The sequence below is a fragment of the Rutilus rutilus genome, assembly GCF_951802725.1.
Source record: "Rutilus rutilus genome assembly, chromosome: 6".
NCBI lineage: Eukaryota > Metazoa > Chordata > Actinopteri > Cypriniformes > Leuciscidae > Rutilus > Rutilus rutilus.
Genome location: NC_140214.1, coordinates 46,271,450 through 46,285,743, shown reverse-complemented (window position 1 = coordinate 46,285,743; position 14,294 = coordinate 46,271,450). Strand labels below are relative to the sequence as shown.

At 37.9% G+C, this 14,294-nt stretch overlaps 1 protein-coding gene across 1 annotated transcript in view; it reads right to left on the bottom strand.

Moving 5' to 3' along the window:
- Window positions 1-14,294, bottom strand: part of LOC311292523 (NACHT, LRR and PYD domains-containing protein 12-like) — a 37,339-nt gene that overhangs the window by 9,884 nt on the left and 13,161 nt on the right. Inside the window, exon 10 of the mRNA XM_084412235.1 lies at window positions 2,966-3,136. Within this exon, the coding sequence (XP_084268361.1) occupies window positions 2,966-3,136 (171 nt within the window). The remainder of the gene's footprint in view (window positions 1-2,965; window positions 3,137-14,294) is intronic.

The window sequence follows — 14,294 nt, the reverse complement described above, 5'->3', positions numbered from 1 at the left end:
GAAATATGGCATTACTTTGCCTACAAAAGTAATGAGAAAGGTGAAGCAACAGACCTCAATGCACCACTGTACAAACGCTGCTTTAAATTTGCCACGGGAGGCAACACATCAAATCTGGCTAACGTTGACCACTTGTCACTTGATCATCCTGACTTGTTCAAAGAGTTCAGAGATCGACACGTGAGTCCATCATTCAACTGATTTAATTTAGACTTTTATTCACAGCGCACATAGAGCTTATCAATTAAATATGACACGGTAAACACGAAAGCTCAAATGTGCTTTCATGACACGCTAGAACCAATGAAGTTTAGTTCTCATAATTTTTTTGCCCTTTCAAACAATCATATATTAATTGAATTTGAATGAATAAAGAGATAAGTGATATTAATTTTAGTATTGGTGATAGTAAAATGAAAGGCATATCTATCACTGCTGCTGTGGCGACCGACTGAGGAATCAGCTGAGAGAGAGTAATAGTAGTAATATGGATATTACTAATATGAATGTTAGAGTAACACTTTACATTTAAGCTACATTTGTCAACATTCATTAGGTAACCTGACCTGACAGTATTATAGCATTTATTAATCTAGAATAGATCAATCCGTAATTATTATTTAAATATACTAATACATGTTTAGCATGTTAACATTACTTTATGCATTAAACTAATATGAACCCAAACCAAACAGTAATCAAACCAAGATGAATAAATGCTATAAATGTTGATAATTCTGTTGATGCATGACAGCTAATGGTTTACATTTCATTTCATTATTCTATTATTATTCTATATTAATCAATTATTATAGATAATAGATATTAACCTATTTTAATTGTATCATTTCAGGTGTCCTTTTCTTTTTTTTCTTTTTTTTTTTAAATCAAAATTTAACCTACTGTAAGTTCCCTGACTGTTTTTTATTTATTAAATTTTTTTTTTTTTTACATTTTGATAACTTTTTGTTTGCACATTCGGTGCAGCAGAGTTTCAAGCAGTGTTTTTTAATAAAACTGTTTCAATTCACTTAAATTTTGAGGCTGGTTATTTGTCACCTGTGGTATCGATTTAGTATCGATACCGAGGTATTAGGTTCTGGTACCGTACCGAAACCAAAATTGTGGTATCGAGCCATCCCTATTGTGGACTAATGCATATTCTGAATAATTAGTAACATACAAAGCCACTCTTATACACAACTAAATAATAAAGAGTTATGACTTCAAATGTTTGCTGTATACCACAATCAAAAACAGCTTATACAAAAAAAGTGAATGAACATCTGCAGAGAGCACAGTCAAAATGTAACTTTTTGTGACTGACATTGCACTGATACACACTGTGCCTGTGGAGGGCAGTATAACGTACGTATAACAGATCGGTTATCAGCATATTGATGTGAAAACTAAACAATACAGAAAGCAGCTCTCATACAAAAAATACTAAATAGGTCACAATGACATTGCCAATTTTCCATACGTTAGCTTTTAACGAAGAGGGTGCCGTTCGAATTTGGCGCTCAGCCATCATGCGTCTCTGTTATGTGCGCGTCTCTGTTATGCACACGCCGGAGACTGTCCGCGCACTGCACGTCCGCTTTAGAGTTCCGCCTTTTGCGTTCCGTCAATATTACGTTATTAGAGAAAAAAAGAAAAAAAAATAGATTTTTGACATTTGTGAATTGATTCAGAATCGTCCACGTCCGCATCGCGATGCATCTTAGAATCGTTTTTTTTCCCCACCCCTACTCAGATCTATGATGATCAACTAACGTGTTCATCTTCATCCAGCAGACTTTTGTTGACAAATAAACAGGGATATCAAGGTAAAGGTAACATGGAGAAAGACTACACATTGTTCATTTAAATATACTACCAACATTGTAACAATAAAATGATTGAAAACTTTGATCAATTTATTTTAGTATACACATTCATTTCATTTAATCTTTAAGGTTCTTTCATGTCAATGTTACCCTTGGTTTGCTCACTGGGTCAAATGTTTTTATGTCGGTTGTTTTCAGACACATTGTCTACTTGCTAAAACTTTACAGTAAGGTATCATTTCTTAACATTAACTACATTAGTTAACATGAACCAATGATGGACAATACTTTACAGCATTTAATAACCTCAAGTTTAAACATTTACTAATACATTTTTAAATACAAAAGTTGTCTGTTAACATTAGTAAATCCCCTGTGAACTAACATGAAGAAAGAATAATTGTATAAACTAACATGATCAGATTAAGGAATAAAAGTATTTCCTTAAGCAGAAGACAATCAAACAAGTTTTGTAAAAGGTAGTTCATCTGCTTTAGTGCTGCACCGTGAGGCAGTGTCAGTGTATTTTATGGATGGCTCAGCTAAACAGGCCAATAAGAGACTATTAACTACTATTATTCCTTTTAATTATACTAATATCTAATTAAAAGTCTACAAATGTATAAAACTGATCAGAGATCAGGTAAAACCCACAGACTCTTGTTCAATCTCAGTGAATCTGCATGATTCATGGATTCACAGAGATCATCGCCCCCCAGTGGTGAACCATTGACATTTCCAAATGTTTGGAAACAGTTATGACAGTAACATAGCCTCGTTTACTGAAATCAAGGTTTCATAGCTTCATAAAGTGTGTTTCGAAAGTGCCCATCACTAGCGTTCAGTCAACTTACCTTCAGTGGATCTTATTACAGGCAGATACTGATCACAGATTTTTAAAATGCACTTGTTCAATTTTTACAAGTTACAGTATATGCTGCACCAAAGTTAGACATTTGTGAAATACAAAGAATCAATTGAAAGCAGTTATGAACAGTTCTGATTCTGATGTCAGAAAAAAAAACATTGTTCTGCCTGTACAGTAACTGAAATAATTATTGACCCATGATCAAACTGTCTGTCTGGAAATATTAACATTAGCTAACATTACAACATTATAAATGAGCAATACTCACGTCAGTGTGTTGAGTTGACAGTGTTTATCCTGCAGTAGAGCAGCGATCTGTTTCACTCGAGTGTCTCCTAGTTTATGTCCACTCAGATTCAGCTCTCTCTGGAGTAACGGGTTTTTACCCACAACTCTATTCACATACTGACAGGCTTCCTCTGCAGCAGGACTCAAAAACCTGCAGAAGAGGCAATTCAGTTCTCAAATAAATGTCTTTTGCATTGCAAAAATTGATATGATAAAAAAAAAACCTTTAAAAAACATTATTGTTCTAAAGACAAGCTCTAGTTAGTTATCTAGACGTAACACTTTTCTTTGAACATTTAAATACACAAATACATATATATTTAAAAGAAACTAGAGCAACACTCAGTCCTAAAGCAAACTCATAAGAACAGAAACGTCTCACAGAGCAGAAGGGCAAAAGTTCACTAGATCATGATTTTCAGTATGAATACAGAGTGTGAAAATAAGATCTTTCTGGCTTTAAAGCAGGAGGAGTGAGAAACGTCAGCACAGAGCAAACTGGCTTGTGAAACTGCATGTTTGTGAACATCTGGAGACTCATAGACCTGGGCTGGGTTTCCATATAACGTTGTCTCTTAGCGCAACGAAGACTCTGAAGTTATAACTTAACTAAAGGTGTACCATTTCTAGGCGTGTTCCCCGAACCATACCTTAGGAAGTAGCTTAAGATATACCTTCTTACGTGCAACGTTACCCGGTGCTGTCCGTGGCGATGCTGCTGAATCTGCTGATATCGACGGCTCGAGAATCAGTTATTCTCTCGTGCAGGGGCTGCTTCACTGCGTTATGTGAGAAAGTGCTGTTCTTTATAAAAGAAGCACTTCAGAAATTGTGGAAATTGCATTTATTAGCACTCATGGGATATTATAAAAAATAATCCAAACTATAATATCTCTGTTGTGCTCAGGTCGTCAGACAGTCAGAATGACAGTTTTTGCATGAACGTTAGAACAAATAATAGGCCTATATACCCAAGTCAATGTAATATTTTTTTCTTTTTGTATTAGTATTTAAAGATATTTAATTTACAACTAATTTAATAATTTATATCTTGATGCATTTTATTTATAATTAATTTTTTAGCACTTGTGTATGGCAAGGTGGTTTCCAGTATAAGCACTGCCAGGTTCTGCAACAGAGAGGACCCAGAAGAGAAGAATTCAAATCAACAATGCATTTATTGAAAATCAACTTTTAAACAGTCAGGCAGCCGAGTCCCGAGCCACCAACATGGTTGAGGCTTAAGGGGGATCTGTTAACCAGGCTAAAGGGTTTGCAATGTTGCTTTATTTGTGTAATTCCACTGGGTGCCACTAGTGTAGTAGCAGAAACCACATACTTCACCTTTAATCACTCATTTTAAGCTTTAAGCGCTATTGCTCAGTGCGATCACGTGAAAAAGGAAAACAAAAACATTGCAGGAGAGAGAGACCCGAGTCCTGACAAACAACTAAGTTATATTACAATGTCTGAGTCCTGTATCGGTAACCTGCCATTCACGTGGCTTATATGTATACATTTCAGAAATATTACATGCACTTTTTTTTGCATAAAATGGTGGTGGAAGTGTCCATTTTTAGACATATGCCCTATGAATGTATGTTTTTTTTTTAATTATAGTTAAATGGCATACACGGGTGCTTATTGTTCGTGTGAGGCCTAGTACTGTGTGAATTGATTTTAATTACTGAATATTGGTTTGTGATAAAACGCAATTATGAGCAAATATAAGCTCATGACCATAGGTGAGAGTAGGAACGGAAAATCGACCGGAAAATCGAGAGCTTCGCTTGGCAGCTCCTTCTTCACCACGACAGACCGGTACATAAACTGCATTACTGCAGAAGCTGCACCAATCCGTCTTCAATCTCCCGTTCAGGCCTTCCCTCACTCGTGAACAAGACCCCAAGATACTTGAATTCCTCCACTTGAGGCAGGAGCTCTCCACCAACCTGAAGTGAGCAAGCCACCCTTTTCCGACTGAGGACCATGGCCTCGGATTTGGAGGTGCTGATTCTCATCCCAGCCGCTTCACACTCGGCTTCAAACCATCCCAGTGCATGCTGAAGGTCCTGGCCTGAAAAAAACTTGTTAGCGCCAACTAGTGGCAGATTTCTTTCAAAATTCTTACAGACCTCTAGGGCCATGAGTCGAACATGCCCATCGAGTTTCGTTCCGATCGGCCTCCGTTAACCTTGTCTAATAGGTGCTCAAACTTCATTGGCCGATGGCGGCCATGTTTTTTGAGATACTCCAATGTCCTCATAGACATACATGGCACCTTGGACCAAGACACTGCATACCAATTTTCAAGTCAATCGGACTAACGGTCAGGTGGTTATAGCCTGTTTTATGTTTTTTTCATGTTATAGCGCCACCATGTGTCCAATCGCCGCGGATTTTTTATTGTGACCTCAGATTGACCTATTACACATGTGTACCAAGTTTGGTGAAGATACCTCATTTACTTCTGGAGTTATAGCCGTTTTAGTAAAATAGGCCCCTCCCACAACGTACGTTTTGGCGTCCCTTATCGTCCGTGAATCAAAATTTCAACTTTTTTTCGATAATTATTGATATTCAGACTCTAGAGAACATTTCTGCACTGGTTTGGTTCCGATCGGGCGAAAAACCTGATGAGGCCAGCACGACAACATCATCCGCAAAGAGCAGAGATGAAATTGTATGGTCCCCAAACCTGAAACCCTCCGGCCCCTGGCTGCGCCTAGAAATTCTGTCCATAAAAATTATTAACAGAACCGGCGACAAAGGGCAGCCCTGTTGGAGTCCAACATGCACTGGGAACAAGTCTGACTTACTGCCGGCAATGCGAACCAAGCTCCTGCTCCTACAGGGACCGGATAGCCCTTAGGAAAGGGCCCCGGACCCCATACTCCCGGAGCACCCTCCACAAGATGCCCGTATCAGTACCTAAAGACAGAGATGTCTCTAAATAAATGTTCCTTGCAGTTTGTGCCTATAATAAATAAATGTTCCTTGCAGTTTGTGTGTGTTTGTGTCATATATTTTTTTAATTCACTCTCTGTAATTTATTTTACCCTAGACAGGCAAGTGCTCATATATGGTAACTTCATTGACCTTGATTTGCAATGCAAAGAGGAAAAAAATTGAGAACATTTTTTTTTGTTTAAATGTCCTTTAACAGCCCTCATTAGGTTTCTGAGGTGAAAAATTAGAATTTCCAAATATTTCAATGAGTGCCCTATAAAGGGTTAAGTAAAATAAACAATTTCTCAATTTTCATTGACGGCTCCTCCATTTCCCCCTCCCCTCAGGTAAAGAGTCTGGGTGTCATCCTAGAAAGCACCCTCAGCTTCACTGCACACATCAATAACATCACTCGCTCAGCCTACTTCTACCTCAGAAACATCCACCGTCTTCGCCCTGCTCTCACTCCTTTCTCCACTGCCGTTCTTGTCCATAACCTCGTCACTTCCCAAATCGATTACTGTAACTCTCTTCTGTTTGGTCTCCCTCCATAAACTCCAACTTGTTCAGAATTCTGCCGCACGCATCATCACTCACACACCCTCCATAAAGCACATCACCCCAGTCCTCCAACAGCTCCACTGGCTCCCCATCTCACACCGTATCCACTACAAAATCCTGCTCCTCACTTTCAAAGCCATCCATAACCTCGCCCCTTCATACCTGACTGACCTCATTCATATTGCCACACCAGCCCGCTCTCTCTGCTCCTCCTCCTCTCTCCATCTCATTGTCCCGCCCTCTTCGTTCTAATGTATCTTCTTGTAAGGCGACCTTGAGTGTCCAGAAAGGTGCCAAACAAATAAAATGTATTATTATTATTATTATTATTATTAAGATTTTGTTTACATCTATCCTTGTATATATATATTTTTGCTATTTTATTAAAAAGGTTACAATTACAACAATTAAAATGTTACTAATATTTCCAGTGTAATCTTTCTTTGTAAAAACTAAAGTATACATTTTATCATACGTATTTCAAAGTTAAGGATTCATTAGTTTGAATATAGCCTACATTGGAACAAACACTATAATAATATTTTAGTTGATGACTTTATTTTTGACATAATAAATAGGCCTAAAAATATATTATATATATACACTCACCTAAAGGATTATTAGGAACACCTGTTCAATTTCTCATTAATGCAATTATCTAATCAACCAATCACATGGCAGTTGCTTCAATGCATTTAGGGGTGTGGTCCTGGTCAAGACAATCTCCTGAACTCCAAACTGATTGTCAGAATGGGAAAGAAAGGTGATTTAAGCAATTTTGAGCGTGGCATGGTTGTTGGTGCCAGACGGGCTGGTCTGAGTATTTCACAATCTGCTCAGTTACTGGGATTTTCACGCACAACCGTTTCTAGGGTTTACAAAGAATGGTGTGAAAAGGGAAAAACATCCAGTATGCGGCAGTCCTGTGGGCGAAAATGCCTTGTTGATGCTAGAGGTCAGAGGAGAATGGGCAGACTGATTCAAGCTGATAGAAGAGCAACTTTGACTGAAATAACCACTCTTTACAACCGAGGTATGCAGCAAAGCATTTGTGAAGCCACAACACGCACAACCTTGAGGCGGATGGGCTACAACAGCAGAAGACCCCACCAGGTACCACTCATCTCCACTACAAATAGGAAAAAGAGGCTACAATTTGCACGAGCTCACCAAAATTGGACAGTTGAAGACTGGAAAAATGTTGCCTGGTCTGATGAGTCTCGATTTCTGTTGAGACATTCAGATGGTAGAGTCAGAATTTGGCGTAAACAGAATGAGAACATGGATCCATCATGCCTTGTTACCACTGTGCAGGCTGGTGGTGGTGGTGTAATGGTGTGGGGGATGTTTTCTTGGCACACTTTAGGCCCCTTAGTGCCAATTGGGCATCGTTTAACCCTCTGGGGACCAAAAACGCGCCCGCGCGTTTTGCTCGTTTTTTTTTTTTTTAGCAATGAAAATAAACACTAAATGCTCTGTTAATTTTGATCTTTCATTTTCGTGTAATACATCAATCGATCCTGTTCAGTTTCTTTTTTTTTTCTGTATACTCACAATAAAAATAAAGTGTTTTGCTTTTTGACAAATAAAGAAAAATGAACATGATGCGATTTCTGCCTTCTCTCTGTCAGTAAACTCCCATTTGAAACGCGTTCGAAAATGATCTATAACTCCGCGAAAATTCAGTCAAACAGGCAAACAGACCCACGGGCATAAAGCTTGAGATCGGATCTTTTAAATGAAGTAATTTATATAAAAAACAAATATTCTCAGCTTCTGTAATCTGTATAAAAAGAGAGCGACTCCAGTCGAGCTCATTACGAGCCATTCAAAAGTAATTTGACCACTCCCCGGAGAGCGCGTGCTATTCAAATGCAAATTCTGAGAACCATTTCAGTCTGTGAAACGCCCCCACATCAGCTGTAAACAAAGCGCCGTGAGTGAGGCATAATATAGCCTACCTTATGGAGAAAAGATTCCTCAGAACAGTGCTGATATGAGGAGCAATATCTCCTGATATGAGGAGCAGATCCCGCTGAGGAGTGAGGTAGGCTGTTTTCTTTTCTCAAGTGTTGATGTGGAATAACGTTATGGAATAACGTTAGTGTAGGCCTATGCAAACCGCAAAAAGATGAATCACATTTCTATAATATGACTCGCCTTTCTGTGAGATGAATGAAGGGTACATATTTGTAAAGACTGTTTAGCCTAAATATGAATCGCGCGTCTGTGTGAAAGAATAAACTGCTTTGCTATAGCCTACTGAGATGAGTAAAAATCGACTGGAATATGTTGAAATAAAATGTATTTGTATAAGCAACGTATTAAACTGCAAATTAGCATTTATATGCCCTAATATTTCATAAAAACAACGTTACAGTCAGTCACTTGTTGACTAGATTTGGGTACAGTTTTTAGGCTACTGTAGAATATACTGCCACATCAAATAAGCTTTTGTTTAGCAATTTCTGCTCATATCTAACATTATATATATATATATATATATATATATATATATATATATATATATATAACTATATATATATATAACTATATTATTTATATATATTATATATATATATTTGCTATATTCAAACTAATGAATACATATGATAAAATGTAGGCCTATAATCTTTTTTCTTTTTCTTTTTTACAAAGAAAGAGTACACTTGAAATATTGTTGAAATTGTAATTATTGTTGTAATTGTAATTTTTTTAATAAAATAGCAAAACATATTTACAAGATAGATGTAAGCGAAATCTTAAATGGTCAATATAAGTCTTCTTCTAAATACATTTTTTGTCCTTGCATTGTGGCTCAGTCAGTGTCACACCTGAATGAATGGCTAATTATGCAGAGTCATTATGCAGAGTGGGTGGGACATTGTAATCTAAGGTGTAAACTACTCCTCCCCCTCGCATATTGGCTTTCCAAGCAAAACCTGTTTTACACCATTTAAATCAATGTATTTTTTTTGTGAACGATAAAGCAAGACTATTTTCACATAATTTTGAAGCTAGAAATCAAAGAGACAACATCCATTAGTCAAAAGTCTTGTGGACACATATTTAATATGTGTTTTGTGGTCTTAATTCAGCAACTTTCATTTAAATTTTTTCCAATAACCACGCATAAACATAATTAAATATGTTTAAAAATACAAACATCTACATACACGTTGCTCGCATATTATGGTAGCCCTGTTTGTGCTATATAGAGTGAATTTACACCTTTGCCATTAACATGTTTATAAATAACTGAAAAAAGCACAAATGTCAGAGCATGTCAGAACATCTCAAGGACCCCAAAAACAGCTTGGTCCCCAGAGGGTTAAATGCCACGGCCTACCTGAGCATTGTTTCTGACCATGTCCATCCCTTTATGACCACCATGTACCCATCCTCTGATGGCTACTTCCAGCAGGATAATGCACCATGTCACAAAGCTCGAATCATTTCAAATTGGTTTCTTGAACATGACAATGAGTTCACTGTACTAAAATGGCCCCCACAGTCACCAGATCTCAACCCAATAGAGCATCATTGGGATGTGGTGGAACGGGAGCTTCATGCCCTGGATGTGCATCCCACAAATCTCCATCAACTGCAAGATGCTATCCTATCAATATGGGCCAACATTTCTAAAGAATGCTTTCAGCACCTTGTTGAATCAATGCCACGTAGAATTAAGGCAGTTCTGAAGGCGAAAGGGGGTCAAACACAGTATTAGTATGGTGTTCCTAATAATCCTTTAGGTGAGTGTGTATATATATATATATATATATATATATATATATTTACCATATGAGCAGAAATTGGCAACATTATAAGCTTATTTGATGTGGCAGTATTTTACAGTAAAAACTTTATAGCCTAATCTATCCGATTTTTCTAGTCGATATTTAAGGCCATTGCACACTGAGTCCGAAATTCGCATCCGAAATTTCCGCACGTAAAAAAAAAAAAAATCGACCTCACGTTATGTCAATCATGCTTGCACACTGTCTACGAAACTTTCGTCCGTAAAAAAAAAATTCGGATTGGGTTCGATTTTCTGCGTTTTTCTCATCCACAACCAGTGTTTTGTGAGGTTTTTTGAAAATTCAGAGCCACCGTACAAGCGAACGACAAAATCCAGAATGACGTCTGACAAGTTGATAGGCTACACTTCGTCTCGCAGCACAAGTACTGTATGAAAAACAAAATGCAGATTACAAAGACACTGAATAAAATATAACCTGTATACAGCTGTTCTGTCTGCCCAGCGCTTCTGCCGGCCTCGTGTGTGTGTGTGTGTTTGTGTGTGTGTCCGTCCATAGACATACTGCCAGTTTCAGTTCAGGATCGATTGGTTCACGGAAATTGGTGGTCTTCTTTTTAATATGTGGCTCCAGTATCGCTAGCAAAGCATCAAACTGTTCCACTGACATTCTGAGGTAAATTTAGAATCGTTTGGGATAATTCTCAACTCCTTGATAAGGAGGTGAAACTCTCCTTCCTCTCGGCGCAATCTCAGGATTGGATGGACCCAATATTTCCTCTTTCTTTTTCTCTTTTTAAGAAGAAAGAAGGCAACAAATTCATCCTCACTGCTTGACGAATCCATTTAGTATTTTTTGCGTTTTTTCCGCAAAGGTTTAATAAATACGCATCGGACTCAGTGTGCAAGGTTTCTGTGCGTGACGAATTTTACTGCTGACGAACACGAAAAAACGCATACGAAAATTTCGGACTCAGTGTGCAATGGCCTTAACTCATCTCAGTATAGCAGTAGAGTTTGGTAAAAGCTGTTCATTCATTCACACACAAAAATGCGATTCATATTTAAACAGTATTTGTGCCAGCTGTAGTAGCTACACAACAGCGCACATCTGTGCGTTCATTCATTCAAACACAGAAACGCGATTCATATTTAAACAGTCTTATTGCGTACAGACACTATTGCGATTAGAACAAAGCAAATCTAGAACTGTTCCTCAGCTGGATCCGTTGCTCCTCAAAATGAAACTTCCAGCACTTCTGAGGTAAATTTTCCAGGATTATTATTAAGATAGAATTATTCCTCACAGCGTCGTAAAGTATATGAGTCTGTCTGACTAATGTACTTAACTCGGCGTGTTTTATCCAGCTGATGTGTGGGCGTCGACAGTAGCGCGGGAAGGGGGGTGCTGCGGGGGCTGCAGCCCCCTCGTCATAGCATCAGCACCCCCAAGTGGGGGGCTGTGGACAGTGGACTAATATAATATTGTACTTTAAAAACGTGAAATAAAAATAAATAAATGGACAGCGTTAACTAACTCTCTTATGCCTAATTAAGTGAGTGTTCAAGCTACGGAGAAAATGAAATAAAGTTCGAATTTGTCATGCTTTGTTCCGATCAGAGCACGTGAGTGGAGAGCGCATTTCTGAATATTCCGCTCCGCTCGCTCATTCCGCTCAGGGTCGCTCGCTCAACCCAGAATAGCCTGTACCAAAATATGTGGAATAAGGGCTGCCTCTGACTAAAGTTTTTTTAGTAGTTGTTCATTTAAGCCATCAGTGGACAAATCGCCCCTTTATATTAATTTTATTACTTAAATAGGCTATATACAGGATAATGAGCGTGTACATATTATAGCGGCACTCAGGCGCACGGCCGCACGCATTAAGCTTGCCACAAAGAACCAGCAAAAGTATGAATGTGTCCAAAATAGCAAGGAGACATTTAATTGTTTATTAATAAACTGGTGTTTTCTGTGTCGCTGCAAAGATGGAGTTGGCGATGTGGACTCGCCATGAACGCCAGAGAGAAATGCATGTGAAATACACATTTCATATGATATAATCAGAGAGTAGCCCATTTCTTTTCGTTTTGAATAGTTTCGTTTAAAAGTAGACTTTTCAAGCTTTCTATAATAGATAGCCTATAGCATATTTCTCAAATCTGTGATGCACAAGCTGAGTTTCGGCACCCTCCAGTTCACGTGCAATGCAAGTGATCATGCCGGTGCCTTAATACATTGTCTGCTATATATTTGCGTCTTATTTATTAAATAGGCTACAGGCAATTGGTTAATAAAACATTGATCAAAATTAAGATACAATTTATACAAAACGAAAATCTTCTAAAAATTGTCTTTCTACAAAACAAAACTCAATGAAGTGGTAAAAATCATGTCTTACCCACTCCATGTCTCCAGTCATATTGCATCTCATGATGTATCTTTATCTTTCTCATGCTGCATATGCTCACTTTCATAATCAACATCGATTAAATAAAAAAATAACATTAGCCTATAATATTTAAACATAAATATGAAACTAAATGTTTTCTTTAATGGCTACAACACATACAGTACAGAGAAATTTCATGTCTTGTCATTGGCCACAACATAATGACGTCACATATTTTCCAACCCAGCCCCCAGCCCCCCCTCCATGAAACAGCTTCCAGCGCGCCTGGGCGTCGACATGTTTGAATGGATGCCTCAGATCATTTGCGTTTGAATAGTGCGCGCTCTCCGTGGGTGGACCCCAGGGGGTTAATTAGATCTTTTAATTCATAAAAGATCTACTTTTCATGAATTAACTTTTCGTTTTTAAATCTCCTGGTCAACTGGTATTTGTTATGGGCAGTCAAACTGCACTTTTTGTTATATGGAATTCCATTCAAATGCACACAAGCTCATGCGAAAAGTTTCACATTTGAACAGCGAATTCGCATCACGTGAAGTTTAACAAGTAGAAGATCAATACGTCATGGTGTGACCTCTAGGTTTGCAGTAAAGTCGAGTAGATTGTATATTTTCTGCATTTTGAGTGTATTACTGTTCGTTATATTTTGAATTGAAAGTGGCGTCATAAGAAATTTTGCACGCTCAAAGTTTAATACTGTTTACATTTGCCTATGTAAAAAAAAATTCTTCTTACAAAAAACTCAGTATAGTTTGATCTCTAATTCAAACAAATATGCTTGTTCTATTCAGCTAGTTAAGATCTTCCCAACTATATAAATAACACAAAATTATCTGTTGAGTATAATGCTTTCACAGATCACATTTTCAAGTAAAATGTTCATTTTTCATTTTTCATTTTTCTTGATTATCATAATATCCTAATATAATTCCATGCCTAGTTTTTATATTTGTTTGTTTTGTTTTATGTGTTATATATGTTTTGAGAGAAGGAAAGTGAATATTATACGGAATATCATGCGGATTGAGTCAATCGCCTTGGATCCGCCAACTTTATACTAGAGATCAGTTGCTTGCATTGCGGAAATATTCTGCGGCGTTTGGACGAAGAGTGGAAATTCCTGGTGAGCTAAAGAAACGTGTAAGAGGCTGCAAAGTGGGAAAGAAGAGGCGGAAGCAGCGGAAAAAGTTTAAACCCATCTTGCCTTCAGTTATCACCGGCAATGTAAGATCTATCACGAACAAAATGGAGGAGCTGACGATGCTGATGAAGAGTCAGCGGGAATGAGACTTGGCTTCATAATCATATCCCGAACCCTAATGTGGATATCGAGGGCTTTCAGATGGTGCATGCAGATCGGAAACCTAAAGAAAGCGGTAAGAGGAGAGGAGGGGGGTTGGCAGTGTATGTGAATAACAAATGGTGCAATCCAGGACATATCACTGTTAAAAAACAGCTTTGCACAATGGACATTGAACTGCTAACGATAAGCCTGCGACCATGCTATATAGCCAGGGAATTTATTTTCACATGTAATTGCGTCTACTGTATATGTCCTGCCTTCAGCCAACACAGCTGTAGTGTATGGAGTTATTCACAACCACGTTGCTGACTTACAGACTCTG